At 39.7% G+C, this 22,572-nt stretch overlaps 1 protein-coding gene across 1 annotated transcript in view; it reads right to left on the bottom strand.

Annotated features, from left to right (window-relative positions):
• The window catches only part of CASS4 (Cas scaffold protein family member 4), a 37,755-nt gene extending 18,991 nt beyond the window's left edge, over positions 1 to 18,764 (bottom strand). Inside the window, exon 1 of the mRNA XM_083357453.1 lies at positions 18,523 to 18,764. Coding sequence (XP_083213579.1) covers positions 18,523 to 18,534 — 12 coding nt within the window. The 5' untranslated portion in view covers positions 18,535 to 18,764. The remainder of the gene's footprint in view (positions 1 to 18,522) is intronic.
• Between the last annotated feature and the right edge of the window lie 3,808 nt (positions 18,765 to 22,572).

Below are 22,572 nucleotides of genomic sequence, written 5' to 3' on the forward strand. Positions count from 1 at the left end.
TGGTTAGTTTCTATCCATTGCTTCTTTTCCTGCCTTCAGGTGCTTTGAACAATAGCTTGATTCCCTCTTCTTTGTGGCGACCCCTGAGATATTGGAACACTACTATCATGTCCTTCTCTTCATTAAACTAGACATACCCAATTCCAGAAACCGTTCTTTATATGTTTTAGCTTCCAGTCCCCTAATCATCTTTGTTGCTCCTCTCTGTACTCTTTCTAGAGTCTCGACATCTTTTTTACATCATGGTGACCAAAACTGAATGCAATATTCCAAGTGTGGCCTTACCAAGGCATTATAAAGTGGTATTAGTACTTCACGTGATCTTGATTCTATTCCTCTGTTAATGCAGCCTAGCATTGTGTTGGCTTTTTTGGCAGCTGCAGCACACTGCTGGCTCATATTTAAGTGATTGTCCACTGGGTCTCCGAGATCCCTCTCACAGTTACTATTATTGAGCAAGGTACCACCTATACTGTGTCTGTGCATTTGGGGTTTTTTGCCTAATGTAGAACCTTACTTTTTTCACCATTGAATTTCATTTTGTTAGATAGTGCCCAATGTTCAAGTCTGTCAAGATCCTTCTGTATCTTAAGCCTACCTGCTGGAGTGTTGGCTATTCCTGCCAGCTTGGTGTCGTCTGCAAATTTGATGAGTTCCCCATCTATCCCCTCATCCAAATCATTGATGAAGATGTTGAAGAGCACTGGGCCTAGAACAGAGCCCTATGTCACCCCACCACACACTTCCTATATCTGCCAGTTTCTAAAACACAGGTGTGCATTATTGAAAAACAACCTGCTTTGGAGTTTCCTGCAGTTTTCACTGTGTAGTACCTCTGATAACAGCTCTTTGTGACTAACCTCACAGGGTGTCTTGCATTTTGACAGTCTCATCTGGTGATATGACTGAGCAAAAACTTCACCTTTATTTCCAGTCTACTTGATTCTTTTCCCATAAAGGAAATTGCTGCATGTAATTTGCCTGACTACCTACAAAGGATTTTCCAACCTGTGAGTATTCCACCAGGATTAGAATTTCATGCCCTCTTGGGCTGTTTACGCTGTAGATATCTGTGGCACAGGGTTAGGAGAGTTGACAATAGCATTAATCCTAGAAGCAGTTCAAAGGGGTACAAGAGGACTTCAGGGGTGATCCAAACACTGGACACTTCCATTTCCCCAAGGAAGAATTAACAATATGAAAAGCATGATATGACTTCTCAGAAGTTTGTTGAGGACAACTGGTCAGAGAAGGTGATATTGCTAGAACTCATTGTTACTGTCCCAAAACCTAAGATAATAAACATATTAAAAGACTGAATATTGATGCAGAGAAGGAGAAATTTGGAGGCAATGCTGCCCTGTGACGCTACAATCAACCAGTTCATCACACCACAATTAAAGTATTGGATATGTCATTCCCATCCACCAAATTGATTCCTTCATGGTGCAGAATCAAGGAGTGAACACTTGGTATCCTAGCTGCTATCTCTATTCTGTAAGTTCTCAATTTAAAACCAAAAGCAGGACGAGAATTTCCATTACTAAACAAAGTGGTTGTTAAGTGGGCGATAGTCAATCTTACAACCTTTTTTTTGCCATGGTGGTTAAGCGAATCACTGCAATTGTAAAATGACTTCTGTGTTTGTTAAATGAAATTGGTTTCCCCCATTGACTTTGCTCATTGGAAACCAGCTGGGAAGCTCACAAATGATGATCACACAAACCAAGGACACTGCATGCCATTTGTCAAATGCCCAAATTATGATTATGTGACTATGGGAATGCTGCAAGAGATATTTGGGTGAGGATTGGTTGTCACTTCGAACAGTAAACTAAATGAGTGGCTGTAGAAAACCAGACATATCACTGGAAGCTAAAATCGATTTACTTTGGCCAAATACGTCTGAATTACTTTGGCCATGTTATACATGCAAATTCATTAGAGAAGGCCATGATGCTAGGAATGGACAAAGAAGAAGATGCAAACAAAAGAACACACTGGCTTGATAACATCAAGTCTGATGCAAAGTTGAACATAAAACGATTGAAAGAAGCTGTGTGCTTGACAGACTAGCATGGAGAGCACTTGCCTAGAAAATCACCAAGAGTCAGACCTGACTAAATGGTTAAAAACAACAAACAACAACAAATCAAGGACTACCTTACTGTTATACAGTATGCATAAAAGTGTTCAGGCTGTAGTAACCAAAGGCCATTCCATCTGGGACTGTCCATGCTAACAATCCGCAGCACGGTTTCCATGGCTGTGGAAAGCTCTACGCTTTTTGATATTGAGAGAATGTAAATAATGCAGATTCTTGCCCATAGTTCATGTCTTAGAAGATAATGTTTGTAGCTCAGGGTTGAACTGTGCACTGTGCACTTATGGTGTTATCTAATTTGGTAATTAAACGTCTGCAAGAAAATCACCAACTTCAGAGAGCACCAAGGACCTAAGAGTTCATCTCTTCTCTGTTCCCCTTCCCCTTTGCTCACTTTTGACCTCCTTTTGCCAATTAACAATTTTTATCTTTGTTGGTATTTCATATACTGTATAAACATAAAATTATATTTTTGCTAGCTCTGCTGATGGCATGTCTGCTTGCTCTGATCTGTGTGCTGTTTATAAACTAAACTGGAAATTACTCCCATGTGCTCTTCTGACATCGCAGAATAAGAAGGCCTGGTTAAGATTCTTAGTGGTTTGCAACCATTCCTAACTGTTTCCTTTACTGCTTCCTGGGGCAGTGAGGTGGGTGAAAGCTTGCTATAGATATAGGAACTGCTGATTATGGCATCATATTTATGCCAGTATCACCATCCAAAATAGGACAGTGCGGGTATGTTAGGGCTGAAGTCCAGGACTTTCTAAGAAAAATGTCAGAGAGCTTTCTAGTAAACCGATGTTTAAGTAAGAGTACAGCATCGTGCAAGTTCTGTTGAGTTGTAGTTTGCATCAAAAGCATATGGGTTATATTTTTACCATCACATTTGCTGAAGAGGAACAGCTGCTCTAGAGAATTAAGAGAAGACGTGCATTTGCCAGCTCAGATTGTATCAGTGTCCTGCTGTTGATAACATCCATTTTGCCTGCTGAGATGGCTTGGAAACAATGAGCTCCTTCTTCTCCCTGCTTTATCATCCCCTCCCTTTGCCTGTCTTAACAGCTGCTAGAGATGGACAACAGGCTTGTTTGCCTCATGGAATAATTATTTTAAACAAATCGAGGTGTTCTAACAAATATGTCAGCCTGCCCTTCTATTTTTTCCAATCCCCCCCCCACAAAAAAGCCTTGATCTAACCAAATATCGCAATTGCTTTCCAACTAACCCTCCACGCATATTGCACTGAGGAAATGACAAGTTAAAATTTTAATGCAAGAATTAATTTTTTACAAGGGTCAGCTGTTGTGTGATGATATGACATTATCTGGTTATTTGGATGGGTAATGGGAATGTCTGCCAGTGAAAACCAAGCTTAGAGAACCTTCTGCAACTCTGCATGCCAGCCCTGGGCTACCTACAGATAGTCCTTGACTTACAGCAATTCATTTAGTGACTGTTCAAAGTTACAACAACACTGGAAAAAGTCACTTACAACAGGTCTTTATATTTATGAGCATTGCAGCATATTTATGAGCAATCACACAATCAAAATTTGGACACCTGTAAACTGGCGTGTTTTTTTGCAAAGGTTGCAGAGTCCTAGGGTCATGTGATCAGTATTTGCAACCATCCCAGCTCACTGCTGACAGGTCAGTGGGGGAAGCTGGATTTGCTTAATGACCACGATTCATTTAACAACTGTAGTCATTCATTTTAACAACCATGGCAAAAAGGTTGTAAAATTGGGCATGACTCACTTAACTACCTTACCTAGCAAAGGAAATTCTAGTCTCAAACTTGATAAGTCGAGGACCACCTGTATATTTTTTATTTTTTATTTATTTTTAATCCCATTTATATCCTGCCCTTCTCCGAAGACTCAGGGCGGCTTACAATCTAAAGCACAAATCAATGTGCTTAGCAATAGCCTTCATTCTATGTATATGCCTGTTTATTAGGGCTTTCGCCCCCCCCCCCAAGCGGCATTATTACAAAGTCAGCTTAATTGCCCCCAACAATCTGGGTCCCCATTTTACCCACCTCGGAAGGATGGAAGGCTGAGTCAACCTTGAGCCTGGTGGGACTCGAACCTGCACTAATTGCAGGCAGCTGGTGTTACTTAAGGAGGCATTAGCCCACTGCTCCACCAAGGCTCTATGCTCTACTATTGTCACTTTCCAATTCAAAACACACAAAGAGTAGAGAAGTTCCTAGTCAATACCCTAGGTTGATTCTTTTATGAGTCAAGTATATATGTAGTGAGGTGACAGTATGAGCTACCTACCCCAAGGGTGCTTTTTTCAAGAGGCAACTGGACTTCCTTGTTTTTCTTTGAAGGGTTTCGCTTCTCATGCAAGAAGCTTCTTCAGCTCTGACTGGATGGTAGAGAATGGAAGGATTTAATCCCCACCATCCAGTCAGAAAGTCCAGTTGCCTCATGAAAAGGCACCTTTGGGACAACCATGACCTGGATGACTGAGAATCCCCATAGACAAGAACTGCCTGCGTTTTATTCAGATCTAGTTCTGATAGCCCAACTCACTTTCCAAGGTTTTTCATTTCCTTCCTACTGAGAGCAGTTTCACCCACTTCTTTTTATTCCTAATTCTGCAATCTTTCTCTACTATTTTATTTCCTCCCAATCCTATGCATACTCTTACAACGAACATAAAACCTAACTGTCTGAATCTAATCTCCAGTGGGATCAATATGAAGGTCTTCCAAAGCTACCTTGCCTGGTGCAGGATCCACTAAGCCAGGGGTAGGCAACCTTGGCTCTTTTATGACTCATGGACTTCAACTCCCAGAATTCCCGAGTCAGCATAGCTGACTCAGGAATTCTGGGAGTTGAAGTCCATGAGTCATAAAAGAGCTGAGGTTGCCTACCACTGCACTAAGCAGAATCAGCCATTCTTCTTGACTTCCTTCCCTCCTTAGGTATAATGGCAATTAAGGAAATCATCACCACAAACTCCCATTATCTAATCACTCCAGAAGTAATGGAAAAAATTATTAAGTTGTTTGCAGAAACCTAATTATATCTGAGGGATCCTACAAAATGAGCTAAATACTGAAACCTTTTTTGACCCCAGGGGTACCTGAAGAGTGTGATTAAAATAAAGTTAAGATGGTGGCCACAAGGATGCAATCAAAGCTTTCTCTGTTTTTTTCTGTGTATCTCTATATGTACATGCAATACCCCTGTGGACAACCCTGCTTTACCAAAGGCTTGGCAAGTTGACTATGCCTTTACTTCTCATTATTGCTTTTTCACCATTGCTTTTAACTCTTCCTTTAAAATGCTGCCATTTTTACTACCGCCATATCAGGAGTTTAAAATATTTTTATTAATGGTGTCTTGGTTGACTGTCCCATTCCATTCCTCTTTATAATCTTATATCTGTCATAATAGCTAAAGTAAGGCCATGTATGCTTCAAAAATGATTTGGGGAAAAATGCTTTTCATATGAATCTAGGGTCTCTCTGCCAGAAAAGCTGTTTTGTTTTTCTCAAATTTCTGCAGCAAACTGCTTTAAACAGTCAATGATGCAACTCTTAAAAAGCACCCATATCTTTTTTTTTTCCTAGTTGGCGTAGAAATGTGAAAGAAGAGCAGTTCTTTTTCTTTGAGCCGCAGTAAAGAAATATTGCATGTTTGCTCATCTCCAAAGCTATTCTTCCAAATCATTCTTTAACCATGTACAATTCCAATGTAAAAGTCTACACTGAACCACTGTCCAGAGTAAAGCAACTGTGTATCAACAGTGGCTGTTTAATTCTGGATTCCAAATTTAGCATCCTAATCTCACTGACACCAGTGGTTGAAGCCTGCTACTAAAAAATCCAATTTGAAAAGGGAACAAATGGAAACCTTAATCTCATTACATGGAAAAGTTGCAGTGGGACTCTTTTGCTGAAAATATGGAAAAATAATGTACTTGTGATTTATATGTTCAATTATTAGATAGTTTATAGAAAGAAGGAAGTTATACCTTAGAGAGGATAATATTTGTCTGAACTGCTGTAAAGAAGATTGGAAGTCATTTCTTGACATTTTGTCTTTCATTTCTTTTTCTCTTTTTCCTATATCTCTCCCAAAAGTGCTTTTCCAAAAGGCAACTGGACTTTTCTTTATTTAATTTTTTTCCATGAAGCTGTTTTTCTGAAGAAACTTCTTGGAAGGAAAGCGTAACATTTTCAAGGAAAAAACAAAGAAAGTTCAGTTGTCTTTTGAAAAAGCACCTTTAGGACATTTATTATTTAGCGTATGGCTGGTCACACACAGAATTAAAAGCACTTCATATTTACAAGTTAGAACAGTTAAAACAATTTTTTTTAAAAAAGAAGCAATTATAAACCCTAAGAGGAAAACAGAAATAACATTTCAGAGTTTAATGTCGAGTTTGGAGATCCAGTCAGTAGCTGCCGTTGTTACGCAGAGGAAGTCCTTAAAATCTCCTGGGTATCTTCTATTAGTGCATTCCCTCACTATATGTTGGATAGTCTGTCGGGGAGCCCCACAATCACATTGTGCTGAAGGTGTCTTTCCCCATTTATACAGAGAATCAGCACACCCCATGAGTCGTTCTAATTCTATTGTATGTCATCCATATGTGTCGGGGTAGATTAAATCCTGGAGGTATACTATTAGGATTAATATGCTCAGAAATATCTTGGGAGGTATAGCTACTCCATGCTTCCATCCACTTTTGTATAGTGCTCTGATGTTCGGCCAGCAGCTTAAGCGCTGTGAGGAGTGGTGGATTTCTTGACTTTAATCGACATCTTAAGAGATCAGAGGTATAGGCATGAATGGGTAGAGAGGAGTTTAGCAGGATCTTACTATACTCCCATATGAGAGCTTCTTGTCGTTGTAAGTGCGGGGGAAGTATGTGGCTAAGAACTGGTAGCCAGTGAATAGGTGTAGTTTTTATGCACCCAGTAATTAATCTCATCATATGGTTGAGTTGAACATCAACAAGTTTTGTATGTGGGATGTTTATCCATACAGGTGCGCAATATTCCGCTACAGAGTAGCAAAGCCCAAGAGCTGTGCATTGAAGAGTTGGAGTTGAAGCTCCCCAAGTTGTTCCGCATAGTTTTTGCAGAATGTTGTTTCTGCTGTTAACCTTGGCAGCCAAATTCTGAATATGTTTTTTTAAAAGACAGAGTCCTGTCTAGGGTGACCCCCAGGTATTTTGGTGTAGCCTCATATGGGAGCAATTTATTATTTAGGTATATATTGAGTTCTCTTTTTGCTAATTTACAAAGTTACTCGCGTCCGTGGCAAACCTTAAGCCACACGTGCCTCCTGGGTGGTGCTAAATGAGTAACAGACGGACTGGTAGCCAGACATCTGCGAGGATCTCCTGGCTTCACACACAACTCCACAGTCCTCTTAAGGACTAAAAAATAGCAGAAATAACAGAAATAACAAATACCTTTAGGACAACTGTGACCTGGGTGACTGAAAATCTCCATAGACATTCTATATCTCTCCTTTCTCTTTCATTTCTCATTCTTTTCTCACCATTTTTTCGTTTACTTTCCTGTATTTTCTTTTTTCATCTAAATGTTTTTAATTCTGTAAAAAAATCTTTAATAGAAATTAACTAAAAGAAAAATAAAAAAAAATTAATAGAGAGCAGTGTTCCAGCATTTCTGGTAGAGTTTTGAAAAACCGTATTCAGTTATACTCACTGGAGTATATAAAACAATTTGGAGAAACAGATGGCAAAAAGCAATGGGCATTTTATGAAAGGTTTTACCTAGGACAGACTTAAGACCTTGCCCTGGATACGCTCTCAAATAGAAGTTAATAGCATCAGTGATCTCTGTACGGCCAAATCATTATGCTGCCTAAAAAGATATTCAAGTTGGCTTTTCCTCCCCCCCCCGCACCTTTCCATACAACAAAAGAAAAGGAAACACTATGACAATTATACAGACCCCACCACCACGCCAAAGGTAATTGCAGCCTGGAGATAGGACACACTGAATGCTTCCATCTTTACTACCTTCTCATTTTGCCAGAAATTGCTTGCCTCCATCTCTTGTGACAACCAGTTCATTTTACCTGACCGATCTGGGATGAGCCATCTATTTCTGCCATGGTACAATCAATTTTTTCCCCATGCTCAGACTTCCTATCCAACCCTAGCATATTATCTTATGAAAACATAACTTCCTCCCCATTGCCAGAGGGTTCAGTTTTTAAAATCTACAAAAAAACCAGACCCGTCGCTTAGTCCTACATAGTAAAAAAAAAAACTAGACTTCCGAAGCTGTAAATCCACTAGCTTAATGTGGCTGAATTCCATTCTACCGGTCATGAATCCTGAATGTTGATGCTTTTACTACCTACAGGGATTCAACAACTGTAAGCATGAAAGACAGAAGAGTTGCATTCTGAGCTGTCTTTCCCATTGACTGACTGGAGAATTCTGGGAGTTGAAGTCCACATGGCTTCAAGTTGCCAAGGTCGAGTAACACTGCTTCAGACATTGGCATAATATTACCTTCCCCAGTTCTCTCTCAGGCCAATTGCATTTGGGCTTATAGCTATTTAAATGCTACCTGAAGCATTTAGATTCAACAGAAATATAGTGTCCTTGCAGCTTATTTTCTTTTTGGTGAATGACCCAACATGCATGCATACAAACTGAACTCAAAATACAGATACATGTCACTAAACATTTTATTGTTGCTGTGGAATCCAGCATGAGATTTTTTTCTTGCCTGAGGATTTAGATAGAAAGTTATTTCTTGGATGACTTTTTCTGGCATTTTACTATTGGTCGGCTTTTCTACCGTTCTCTCAAACCCGTAGAAATCATGTTCATTCAATGAGCATTCAAGAGTCAGCACAAAATCAAGGCTAGCCTGCAGAATTTGCTGCCGCAAAAGTGGTTGGGAGACCCATCAACTAATATCACTTTGAATGAAATTAAATTGTATGAAACAAAGAGTCAAATGAAGGAAACCTCATAGCACAGGCTGAAAAAATGTTAACTACTGCTCTTGTGGTCCCCTTGACAAATGATTATTAAGATTCCTCCTCTAATCATCCTGGGAAAGGAGCCAAACTGACTCTAAAAGAAATTATTTTAATGAAATATTCCACCGGGATAAAAGCAGCAGGTTGTAATGACCTACTGGAGCATTAAGACAGATGTCTATTGGATTCTTTCATCAGAAATAATTAAGTATTAATGCTCTTTTTCTAAAACCCTCATAAAGTGATACAAGGAATTTTTTCCCTTCCCTTCCCTTCCCTTCCCTGAAGTATCAATTAAACTAAGGGGTGGATTGATAGAGTCATGTTCAGAAATAGCCAGGGCAGGAAGGTACAGGTGCAACTGACTGCTTGAAAAGTTTGAAAGGTGACTGACACATTCATCCTGAGCATCCACTCACACCCATCCAAGCCTACTTTATCACACTGGGGATGACTAATGGTGACCATGGTTTTTCTCACTGGCTGATAATGCTAGTTGGGAAGAGAAGCAAAACCAGAAGGAACCACCAACGGCTGTCCTTAAATTACCCCGCAACAAAGCTGTAAGGGTAGAGCAAGCCTTATTACCAGAGATGTCTACAGACTACAAAGTCAAGGTTGTGGTTGTGAGAGTGCAACTGGAACCCCACCCATTTTTAATGTATTGATGGCACTGTTGCGGCCATCAATGACTGTTTTGATTACATCCTGAGGACATCCCTGCTCATTCTGGGATAGATTAGAACTTGGCAGTTGGAGAGCTCCAAATTACACAGGTTCTTTTTTTTCCCTATTAAATGAAGGCAAGCAGAAATGCCCACCAACGTGGCTAGGAGAAAAAAGTCCAAAACTGATGTCCAGAGGTCATGATATATAGAAAATGTATAAATGTCTATGGAGATTCTCAGTCATCCAGGTCATAGTTATCCCAAAGGTGCTTTTTCACGAGGCAACTGAACTTTCTTGTTTTTGTTTGAAGACGTTTCGCTTCTCATCCAAGTAGCTTCTTCAGCTCCGATGGGATGGTGGGGAATGAAAAAGATTTATACAGACAGCTGTTCATTTGCATTCTTTTAGCGAGTCGCTAATGCTACTTGGACGCTTATTTGTGTCTTCAGGGTCACCTGAGTAGTGCAAATGGGTGTGGAGCTTTCTTGGAACTGTTGAAAGGACTGTGTTGTAGACTGGCGATAGATATGTCAAAACTGAACGGCCCTCTCTCAACAGAGGGGGAGAGATCCGACATCATCTATCTCCAGTCTACAACACAGTCCTTTCAGCAGTTCCAAGAAGGCTCCACATTCATTTGCACTACTCAGGTGATCCTGAAGATACAGATAAGCCTCCAGGTAGCTGTTGTGATTCAGGGTCAGCCTGTGGGTTCGGCAGTTGGGTCGGACGATTCAGAGGAGGAGAAGGGGGGTGTTGGAGAGGTTGCTGAGGGTGTTGGAGAGCTTGCTGATGAGAGCCCTCAGCCAGGCCCCTCCCACCTGGTCACGACGCAGACCCAGCTGTGTGAGCCTGACAGCGTGGATGAAGATGACCCACAGCTGGCCCTGTTCAAGGACGCCCGACGCAGGAGGCAGTCAATCAGGAGTAAACAGAGGAAGGCAATGGGGCACCTCGGAAGGAGGCAGAGAGAAGCCACGCCCTGAACTGTTTAAAAGGGGCATGCGTGGGAGGGCTGGTTTGCTGAAGGCAACTTTTTGAATAGCTCCTGTTTCATGGTTCGTGTTTGCTCTCTTTGCTCTCTTTGCTGTTTTATGTTAATAAATTTGGCAGGCTTAGTTCCAGCCTCTTGCCTTTTTGTAAAGGGGTTGTCCCTGCCTTTTCTGCAGGGCCGGTAGCAGGCTGGTACAGAACAGTAGCATTAGTGACTCGCTAAAAGAATGCAAATGACCAGCTGTCTGCAGGAGCATAAATCCTTCCATTCCCCACTATCTAGTCAGAGTTGAAGAAGCTTCTTGGATGAGAAGCAAAATGTCTTCAAAAAAAGACAAGAAAGTCCAGTTGCCTCGTGAAAAAGCATCTTTGAGAAAATGTATACCGGCCCATGCTTTTGTGCTGTGGTTAACAGGAGCACAGAGGGTTTTCACCACATTATCAGAGAACCGTTTTGAGCTGTACAGCAATCACACCTGTAAAGGAAATGGCAATATTGTTGCATCCTGGAAAGGAAGACTTGGTTTCACAACCTACCTTGAGCACAAGCACCTTCCGCATTGTCATTCTATTAATAAGAATGGGCAAGTTAGGACTTTTTTCTTCCTTCCTCTCCCCAACCCCATTTCCTATTTTGCTTGGTAAAATGACTCATAACAGGGTGACCAGAAAGAAGGAAGGCAAGAACAAGAAATAAATTCATCTTTTGGAATACAGATCTTCTGCAGCAGACTGACTCAGCTGTGAAACAATTAGATGCAGCTTCAGCAATGTCATCTGTTAGGCAAAAGTTATTTAAAACCCACTTTTCTTTTCTGGTCTCAGCAGCTAAGCAGGGTTAGGTCTGTTAATGCATGGATGGGGACTAATTTCTGGGCTGTACAGTAGACCGGAAAGTCAAAGAAAAATTCCAGAGGAAGATCACTCCCTACTGCTGTCAAGAAAATTTTATGGATGTGTTTACTACTTACTGAGAGTTAAGCCAAACTTGAGGATGTTTTGACTTTCTTTATTCACATGCTATATATCTGCTGATATCTTCCTTCCTTCCTTCCTTCCTTCCTTCCTTCCTTCCTTCCTTCCTTCCTTCCTTCCTTCCTTCCTTCCTCCCCCCCAAAAAAATGGAAATTGATTTTGTAAAATTATATGTTGGAACTTTAACTTCATCAACTTTTAATTATTTAAAGGTCCAATCAAATGGCTTTTTAAATATTTCAAAGTATATAAAATATAACTGAACCCAGATAGAATACCCTAACTTTACAAGTATATTTAATATAATGAACAGAGTTCTTATAAAATATTTATTTATTAATATAGTTTATTAGTAAGTACAATAAATTCCAAAATCAAGCAGGAAATTATGAACTTATTTTGCCTGTTATCATTCATTTTACCTACTATAAGTAATATAAAATCAGAAATAAGGCAGAATTGGGACAAAATTTAATGCGTCTAAATCCTTTGGCTAGAATTGTTACACCTAATCCCAAATGTTTGAAATTTGTGTTTTCCAAAACATTTTGAGTAGTCTAGGTTCAATGCTCAAGGAAAGCCACTATGAATGAATGTGCCTTTTCAGACTGAGAAGCTTCGGAATAAACCAAAAGCATGTCACAAAAATCAGTCATGGTGGCATCTTCTAGCAGTTCTGGTAATAACTGAGAACATTATTAACATTAATAACAAGAACATTAAAGCAAGATTCCTACTAATATGTATCATATAGCATGCCTTAGTGTCATTCAGCCATTGCTGAGCCAAAATAACAATTATGAGAATAGATTTTCTATCACCTGAAGAATTACTGGATGAAGCTGCAACAGTTATTGGAGAGAAATGGCCATCGATGAGAAATTAATTTAGATCATAGATATTTTATATCTATTTAAAATACTGTCTTTGGTAAAGAGAAAACAGGATCAGGAAACATGAAGGATAGATTTTGGAACATAACTAACAAAAATGGAGCTCAAAGTGTAAAGAAAACTATTCCTGATGATTCCATAATATATCTGGCCAATAAATATGGAATGTCCTTCAATACTTCAGATCGTTACAGAGGCAGTTTCTGAATTCAGAGCAATCATACACTTACATGATTTTTTTACATGATTTTTCAGTATGCCCTGACTGTTTTCTAGCATCTCCCACTTGTTTCAATCATTTGGATCAAGATGTGTTTATTGTATCTGTGTTGAGTTTCATATATCTTGCTAAAATTAAAATGGAGTCTCTTTGGGTTTGACTTCTTAGCATGTGGTCTATGATAATTCCTGCAGTTTACAAACCATGTTTCTGTCTATGGAGATTCTCAATCATCCAAGTCATGGTTGTCCCAAAGGTACTTTTCAAAAGGCAACTGGACTGCCAAGAATGAAACTTTGTCAGCTATGAGCCTCTTCATTTGCCATTAGAGTTAGCTTTAGAAGTGTTTAGATAGAGAAATGAAGCCTTTTTGATTCTGCTGAAGACCATGGGAGCCTGAACCATTTCCAAGGACACTGCAGCAGGTGTGGAAAAGAAGCAGACAGTTCCTAACAAAGTGAAATTGTTTACAGGGACTAGGTGAGGAAGGGGGGGATTGGGCAAAGAGACTATTGTTTCATTCTATGATCTGATGTCCTGGAACCTTAGAGTGAATTTTGCTTCACCAGTACCATGTTTTGTATTCAATAAACAGTAAGATTTTCAAAAATGTAATGAACCTGGTTATTTATTTGGATCCTCAAGCTGGATGTTAACACGAACTTTCTTGGTTTTATTCCCCTTGAAAATGTTTTGCTTCTCATCCAAAAAGCTTCTTCAGTTCAGGACTGAATAAGCTTCATGGATGAGAAGCAAAACATGTCCAAAGGGGCGGGGGGAGGGGGGGGAAGAGAGTCTAGTTGCCTTTTGAAAAGCACCATTGGGAAAACCATGTTTCTGTTTATTTAATAGATAATCATCAAGAAAATTATGTCTAGGTTTCTAGTGGGAACTATTACATACTTCAAGACATGTTTCAGACCTCTGACAGGTGGGGTGTGTGTGGGTGTTAGACATAGGATTTAGACTCTGTTAATCTTGCTGCTATCCCTCTAAAACTGGCAGAAATAATACTATTATCAACTGTGAGCATGTAAACACATCTCCAGTGCTTGCTGAGGCCAAACTATGTCATCCGGATAATAGCATCCTGAATTGTAGCAATTTGATTGAAATATTATCAAAGTCAGACCAGCAGTGGCTCTCCAGTTTTATGAGTCAAAGAAAAGGCAAAGAACGCCAGGAGAGATGGATGGAAAAGGCAGGTGATTACTGAAATGCTTTTCCATAGAAATCCTTCATTAGCAATAACTTTTATCTGTAGCATCCACAGGGTTTTTCCTTCTTCTCATATCCAGTCCATAAGTAAAACAAACTTACATCTTCTTTAGATGTACTGGTCATTGCACTTTCCCCACATTCATAATTGGACACAAAAGTCTGCTTGACAGCTGCAATGCCTGCACTCGCCATCAATCAGCTGGTCGGATTCTGCACACTGCCTCTGTCTCCATGTGTTCCAACCACCAGCTGGTGAGAGCTGGTGATCCCTACTTCAGCCTCTGTGTATGTGAGTGCGTGCATGGGTGTGTGTGCTTGCTTGCCCTGGCTGTCAGCTTCTTCAGGAGAATGGATCAGAAGCTGAAAACTCTTCAATGAAATACAGAAGGGATTCAGGAAGACTACAGTTCAGAAAGCCATTAATGGTGAGGAGGTCTCGGGGGCTGTGCTAGATGGAATGGGGATCCTGCACAAGTCACCCAAGAAGAAAAGTACAAATAAGAAAAGCATTGATGAATGTTTGAAAAAAAGAGATTTCTCTGGGCTAGAAATCTGCCTCTCTGAGCTTTTGAGTGCTCAGAGGTTTTTTTTCAAAAGAACATTCTTTTGAAAGAGTTCTTACTGCAGCACATGGCATATGAAATAATTCAAGTGGTAAGCAAACTCACAACACAAGGTGTTAGTTTAAACAGGTGTGCTGCAAACATGGACAGTGTCTTTTTAATTTAAAAGGACCTTTCTAAAAAAGAGAGGATGGGAAAGCATACAGAAATTCAACCATGAGTGTGAACTGGCATGACGTTAAGAATGTAGAGAGGGGTTTTCGTTTAATCTGAAAGTCTTCTAATATTCCAAATATTTCTTTAATGGTTATGATTGCGGAAAGTTTGACAAACCTGGTAGAGTTCGTTAAGGTATATCCCCCATTAGTACCTACTCCAATGACTCGACTGATTTGAAACAGGAGAAAGAGAGTTAGGAGGGAGATTGGCAGTAGGGACAGCAAACTTCGTAACAAAATAATTTCTGCTGATTAAGAATGGATGAATAACACTACAATTCATTCTTAATGAAAGGCCATTAATCTAACTGCACCCAATAAAAACAATATCTTAAATGCTTATTATGGCCTGAGTTTCCTGGAAGGACCAGGGGTCACATGAGAGCAGTGTTCCAGTGTCTAAGGGGCTGCCCCAAAGAAAATGGGGTCAAGCTATTCCCTAAAGTACCTGAAGGCAGGATAAGAAGCAATAGATGGAATCTAGTCAAGGAGAGAAGCAACCTAGAACTAAGGAGAAATCGGCTAACTATTAGAACACTTAATCAGTGAGACAACTTGTCTCTGAAAATTGTGGGCACTCCAGCACTGGAGGTTTTTAAGATGAGATTGAACAACCATTTGTCTGAAATGGTGGCGTAGGGTCTTTTGCTTGAGCATGAGGTTGGACTAGAAGACCTTCAAGGTCCCTTCCAACTTTGTTATTCTGTTATTCTGATTAATGCTTAAAGATGCCTGCTGTACTTTGTACCTGCGTTTCTTACATGTTCAGCTCCACAACTTCTCATACACTTTTAAAAGCATTAAACAACAGACCTGTTTTTTTCAAATAACTGAAGTTAAAAGACTATAAATAATGTTGCCCTGAAGCCTGCAAGATATAGGATTAGGCATCTTCCAATAGAGCTAAGACTTTTTCCTGGTTGACCAATTCAGAATCAGAATTTAACTTCCTTAATTTTTTTCTGAAATAATATTTGAAATGTTGTTAAAAGTATAAGTCTTCATTCAGCAAAAAGGAGATTAGAGGTAGGTTTCCATGCTACTGTATAATTAATTCAATGTTTACTGGGTTACTGTTAAAATGGCTGAATGCATCTTTTGCCAAAAGAATTGGACTAAAATGGGCTGACTTGAGGAAACTATGTGGGTTAGTATTAGAATAGCAATGCCAATTAGATATTTTGCTGAAATGCAACTTTATCTTGCCATCAAGCTCTTACTTTGAAAGACAGGTTGGGCTTTCTACAAAAAAAAATTGACTGAAGAATATTCTGTGCCCGTTTATTTTAGCTTTAGTGAGGGATCTAATCTCCTCTAGTCATGGAAAAGAAAAGTATTGCTGTTAATTGAATGTAAAGCTTTGAAACAAAATAAATCTCTCTTTCAATACTGGAATTCAGATTCATGCCATAGAATCAATTAGGGGCCATGCATATCCAACCAGGGACTCTTTGTTCCTTATGGGAAAGGCTGCTGATTTGTTTGAATTATATAAAACACATGAGACTATATTTGCCTAGGAATAAATCATTGTTTGCTGAATTAAATATGTCTGCATGCATAAATCACATCACAGAGGACATATATCTGTGGTTAAAACCAGTAGTGAGATTCAGCCAGTTTGCAGCAGTTTGGCAGAACCGGTAGCTAATTTTTTGTTGCCCAGGCCCAGAATGGACTTCCGGAAGTGGCAACCACACAGAGAACCCGGTTGTTCACACATTTGAATCCCACCACGGGTTAAAACTACCTCCGAGTGCTCTGGAGGCAACATTAATGTAAATAAAATGAGTAACAGTCTCTAGAACTGATATGCATATTAAGATGAATTTCAATGTTATTAGGTATTTTAGGCAGGCAAATTGTTGAAAAAATGTTCATGGCAAGTGAAGATCCCTTGACATTTTTTTTCCCACACTGTGCTGTTTAATCTATCAGATTTTCAACTTTATGACTGGAATTTTAGCATCCATTTTTTTTGTGGAATGAGAATCTTTGTGAATATCATTTCTTTTGAACTTATTTACAGAACCAGGGTCTGATCTCTTTTAAAGCCTTGACAACTCCTGGGTCAACTTATAGGGATTTCGTTTTCAGTCTTGAAAGCTGCTAGATATATTTGGACATTGATAGGCCTGTAGATGAATTCTGAACTAAGCTCAAATGAGAAATTGTAGTTGTAAATTAACCCCAATTTGGAGATGGTGGGGAAAATGTTTATTGGAAGTTCTGGGTCAGCAAAACCAGTCATACCTTGAATTAACTTATTTATAATGTCCAGTTTAAGGCTTTTGAGAGGATATGTTCTGATTAAGAATCATCTGCAGAACAGTATATACAATGAAAGTATGTACTGATCAAGCAATATGTCTTGGATCCTTTTGGCATGTTCAAAGACACCCACATTTAAGAGAGGCTATGTTTGAAGTAAAACCAACAATACAACTTTACACCAATGTTTTAAAGCAAAACAAAACAGGATGGAGGCTAATATTGGTAATACAAAATGTGAAGTGAGGTACTGGAATATCCAATTTTGAAAAAGCTACTGGTCTAAATTTTAAGGAATGTAAGATGTACAACTTATGATTTAGGAATAAAGTTAATTCAACAAAAAAATCTTTTTCTGTATTTATTGGATTCATCAAAGATCGCTGTCAAGGCTGCAAATTATGGGATGCAAGACTTTATGAAGAACTCTCATCCCTCCCAGGCATGGGATTCAGTAAGAATTACTCCGTGAAAATTGGGAAAAAATATTACTCCTGAGATTAACAAGTAGATTGAAGAGAGGTGTTCCTATCAATTTTGGAAATGCTTTTATATTGCGAAAATGAGACGATAAAGCAATGTTTCTCTATCATCTCATCTAATAATATGGTATAAGAAACAAACTAGTTTTATAGTCATGTTATACAGAACCTTTTCCTCCCTTCACTTTCAGTTCACTTCAACTGCTATTAGGTATTTCTTCACTGATGGCATAATCACGGTGTGTATTATTTATCCCTATGATGTAATTGTTATAGTTCATCAGCGAAAAATGCCAGCTGGGACTGGTGCATGCTGCATAGATTCTATTTTATTTTTGCAAGAGGGCAAACAAAATGAGATGGCAACCTTCTCCTGCCTCACTTCCTGATATATAAGCTTATTGCCTTTACCCTGACTTCCAGAGGAAAGGTAGAGAACAATGGAAAACATTCATACTTCAACAATATTCACATCCGCTAATAAGAGCATGCATTTAAGACAACTGCATTTCCTACAAATGGGAACCCCTTTTTTCTTATGCTACTTACTCAGAAGTAAAACAATCCAAACAGATCAGACCTCCAGGTATGTTACACGTGGAAGAATTGTTCTAGTAGTATACATTTTGAGGCGGTTGATTGCACTTCTATGACTATCAATGGATATTTTCGAGAAGGCTTATAGATTCAGTCAAGCAAAGCAAAAGGTGAAAAGTATAAAATTGCCATAACAAAAACGCTAAAGAATTAAAAAATGCAACCTAAAAGGATTTTCTTTTTAACCAGTGCTCTTTATATAAAAATAAATGCATGCACACACAAACGCACACTACTGATCGTCTCTAATAAATAAATAAAATACATTTATTTTACTAAAGCACAGCTAGAGCTGCCAGAAATGCCCAGTACTCACGTTGACCCTCATCTTGTTTGTATCACTTTGCACCACTATCTCCCATCACTTCAAAGTCCATACTAAAACCGGCTTTTCGTTTCTGCTGCAAGGCAATGGAGCCCGGCACACCATTTAAAAGTCTGTTGGTGAGCCTCAGCTGTCTAATTCTGCTCTCCTTTTGCAGCAGCGAGAAGTCATCTTTTTGGAGTGAAATGAACAGCCTTCCTTGGGGTGGGTGGAGGGAGGGAGGGAGGATTGTGGGATGTGTGCGGTGTGTCCAAATCACATCACCCACTGAAATTCTCCCCCAGGATTGCAACGGGCTTGCAGTTTTCTTTCATGCAGATGGAGGTCTCCCCGGGAGGTGCTTGGTGTCTCCAAGGTAAAAGGCAAAGGACACCAGCTCCCACTCTTAAGAATCCACAAATGGGGATTCTGAAAGCAATGCAGAAAGGCTGAATACGGCTAAGGGATCTGGTCTTTGAGCCGTACTTCACAGCAGCCTTCTAACACTGCAGCCAAAGTTGCCGGGTTTTCTGGTTTTCTGATGGGTGTTTGTTACTTCCCATTTTTTCAGCACTGCTGCCTCAGGAGTTCCCTTTTAAATTCCAAGTAGAGGCTGAATAATAACATCTTTAAGCAGGGCAGGGAGGAAGGGCGGAGAGAGAATATATATTAGAAGGAACAAAGCCATGCCAGAGCCATTAAAAAAAATAATACTTTCACTGAGGCCTGCCTATTCAAATGGGCCATCTGTCCTAGGCTGGCATCTGCAATGTAAATCACTTTAAACAACAACAACAACAAAAAAACCCTCAGCCCCATAGTGTGGGTTGGAGGGACTTACATATATCTTTAAAATAGCTGGAGAAGCCCTTTCAAGATACCATCACTTTCAAAAGCGGGACTAAGGGAGAAAACTTTCTCCTATGTAGGTTCCAAGCTATGGATATGAGGATGATGATGATGATATCATCCATTCAATCATATCTGACTCTTGGTGGTTTTATGGGCCAGATCTCTCCACAACTTCCAATCTTCTTTGAAGCTATGGAATGAACCTTCAAAGATGTGCATTTGGGGCTCCCTTCTCCTGGTAGTTGGGAAAAATTTCAAAACCACACCACTTTCTCTTTTATTAATTGGTTTAATATTTTCTTGATACCGATTTTACATTTCAAACCATTGGTATGGTTCCTTAACTAGAATAGTATGACTCTGTTTGGCATATAACCTCTTTGATTTCTTGACTTAAGGGACCCAAAACCTACAACTGTTTGGTCTTGGTAGAGTTGAGCCATGGCCTATTCTTCCCCATCTAGTCCTCTGTAGCTTCCAGACATTCGACAGAACTATGACAGCCTCACTTGATCACAAGAACTAGAGAGATATAATTGAGTATCATCAGCATGCCTTACCTCAGCAGCTTCATGTAGATGTTTTTTTTTTAAAAAAAAAGCTGGGAGAAGGTAAAGAAGAGGTCTATGGTTGGACAGCTTCCCCCCACCAAAACTGACTGGAACTGGTCAGAGGAAGGAGGAAAACCACCACACTATGTCTCCCTCTCCCAAACTCATGAGTTCACTTTCTGGACTCACTCAGTCCACAAAAATACCATGGTTGATGGAATGGAAGGCCACCAAGAAGTTAAGAAGATCCACAATGGATGCACTTCCCCATCTTGAATTTGTCTGCTCTAGCACAAAACGAATGAGGAATCATCCCTTCTTATGGTTTCTGGCATTTTGCCTGTTGTGCAACTTTCCAGGGAGAAACATGCATGAGGACCAAATTAGCAGGATCAATTTTCAGTGGGAATGGTCCTCTTTCCTTTGGAAGAAAGGCAGAGTGTGGACAAAGTTGAAATGTTCTGGCTCTCGCACATGGACAAGAGAAGGCTTTAGGAATAGTAGAAAAAATGTTGTTGAAGCCTTTCATGCTGGATCCTTTGGACTGGGTTAGGTTTATAGGTGAATGTTTCCCATTCCAGGAACAAAATGTTCCCAGAAGAGGGAATAGCTGACTACAGGATAGTTACAGGTCACACTTGTGTCTTCTAGAGTAGTGCTTTAGAACAGGGGTCCCCAACTCCCAGGCTGTGCCCCATAAGCCATTCAGAACCAGGCCATGGAAGTGGCGGACAAGTGTGTGTGCACATACCTGCATCCCTACTTGTGTGAGCATTGGTCAAGAGCGTGCCCTCTGCTCACACAAATGGAGCTGCGCGCATGCATGCGCTTGCCCGCCACTTGGGTGGAACCATTCCCTCTCCCATTCACATTTTCAAAGAACCTGATTCCCATTACAAAAGAACACCCACCCACACAGAGAGAGACACTTTTACCAAGAAAAAACAAGATCTGAACTGAGAATAAAGTGTTTGCAATGTTTAATTCCTATCCTTTCAAGAAGGTCAAGAAATGTGATTCTGGATTTTGTGTCTTACAAATCTACTCTAGAGGACTATTGTGATGATGAGGTATATACGTATGCTGTATGTAGCATGTTTATATGTGGGTTATGTATGTTTACACTTTTGAGAGCAAGCAACAGAATTTCATTTTTAATGTGTGCCAATGTGCCCATGGTGAAAAATGATAATAAAGTTATCTTATCTTATCTAATAAGGCTTCCTCATCACAAATCAGCCTTCCAGTTTGAAAAATATTGTAACAACTTACATGCCTCAACATCTCAGAAGAGCCTTTTTCTAGAGCTAGATTCAAACAACTAGACAAGGGAGGTTTCATGGAGTCCCAATTGAAGGAAGATTGTCCATCTGTGGAGCACCAGCCATCAAAGACCCTGGACACATTCTTGTTGACTGCAAATGGTGCTCTGCAGAAAGGCCCCTTATTTAGACTCTTAATTTAAAAACTAAAAAATATTGGGAGGTATCTGGAAGAAATTATCCTGATTATTTAAAAACTAAAAAATATTGGGAGGTATCTGGGAGAAATTGTCCTGCTTGTTGCAGGGAACAAACCTGCCCATCATCAATAAGACTGCACTCTTCATTGCAAAGTGTTTTTGCTTTTCAAAGCATTTTTTTTTGCATTTTAAAGGCCATCTCAAACAGGACAGAATACCTTGATCAGACTGGAGTTTAACCATCGGGATGACAATCTGTTATGAAGTTTTGCTTTACCTATTTGCATTTTTGTATCATCATCATGCATGCATCCTTTGGTCAAGTGGAATCATAAAATGTGATTTTTGAGAGTGCTACCTCTAGCGATGGCTCAGGGGTTTAAAAAGCGGAGCTTTTCAGCTGGTAAACTAACAGCCCGAGTTTGAGATTCGGGTGCTGCACAATGGGGTAAGCTGCCTTTCTTTGTCCCAACTCCTGCCTACCTAGCAGTTTGAAAGCGTGCAAATGTGAGTAGATTAATAGGTCCCAGTTTGGTAGGAAGATAACAGCATTCTCTGTGCCTTTGGCATATAGCCATGCTGGCCACATGACCACAGATAATGTCTTTGGACAATGCCAGCTCCTTCAGCTAAGAAACGGAGATGAGCACCATGCCCTAGAGTCAGACATGACTGGACAGGGAAACCTCTACCTCCAGTTTAAGACTTGATGAAGCCAACTGTTCTCCAAAAACATCTAAGTCAACATACAGTAGGACAACCTCCACAATAAAAAATTACCATCAGCTTAGAAGCATCTATGTCATCCATTTAGAAACATCCATACCAAGCAAAACAAAACAAAACTATCAGCCTTTTCCTAACCATTCAAAAGTACAGATAGTTCTATCCTGTGCCCAGTACAGGTCCGAATTTTATCATTATTATATTCTTATTTCTCCATTGGTTCTTCAATAATATTTAGATTTCTCCAAAATAGCCTTATAGTGTTAATAGTGCAAGCCTGTAAATAAGCGTAGGAATGCTATAGAAGAATTTTAGTCTCTGTGAGCTTATTCACAAACTACTCTAATTATGTCCAACAAAACTGATTGAAAGTTTAAGTTCCCTTAAGCTGCTGTCATAGAGACACACTTCTCTGGAATTAAGTCCCTCTGATCTCTATTATCTTTTGAATATCTGTACAAGACTGGAACA

Source organism: Vipera ursinii, assembly GCF_947247035.1.
Source record: "Vipera ursinii genome assembly, chromosome: 3".
Taxonomy (NCBI): domain Eukaryota; kingdom Metazoa; phylum Chordata; class Lepidosauria; order Squamata; family Viperidae; genus Vipera; species Vipera ursinii.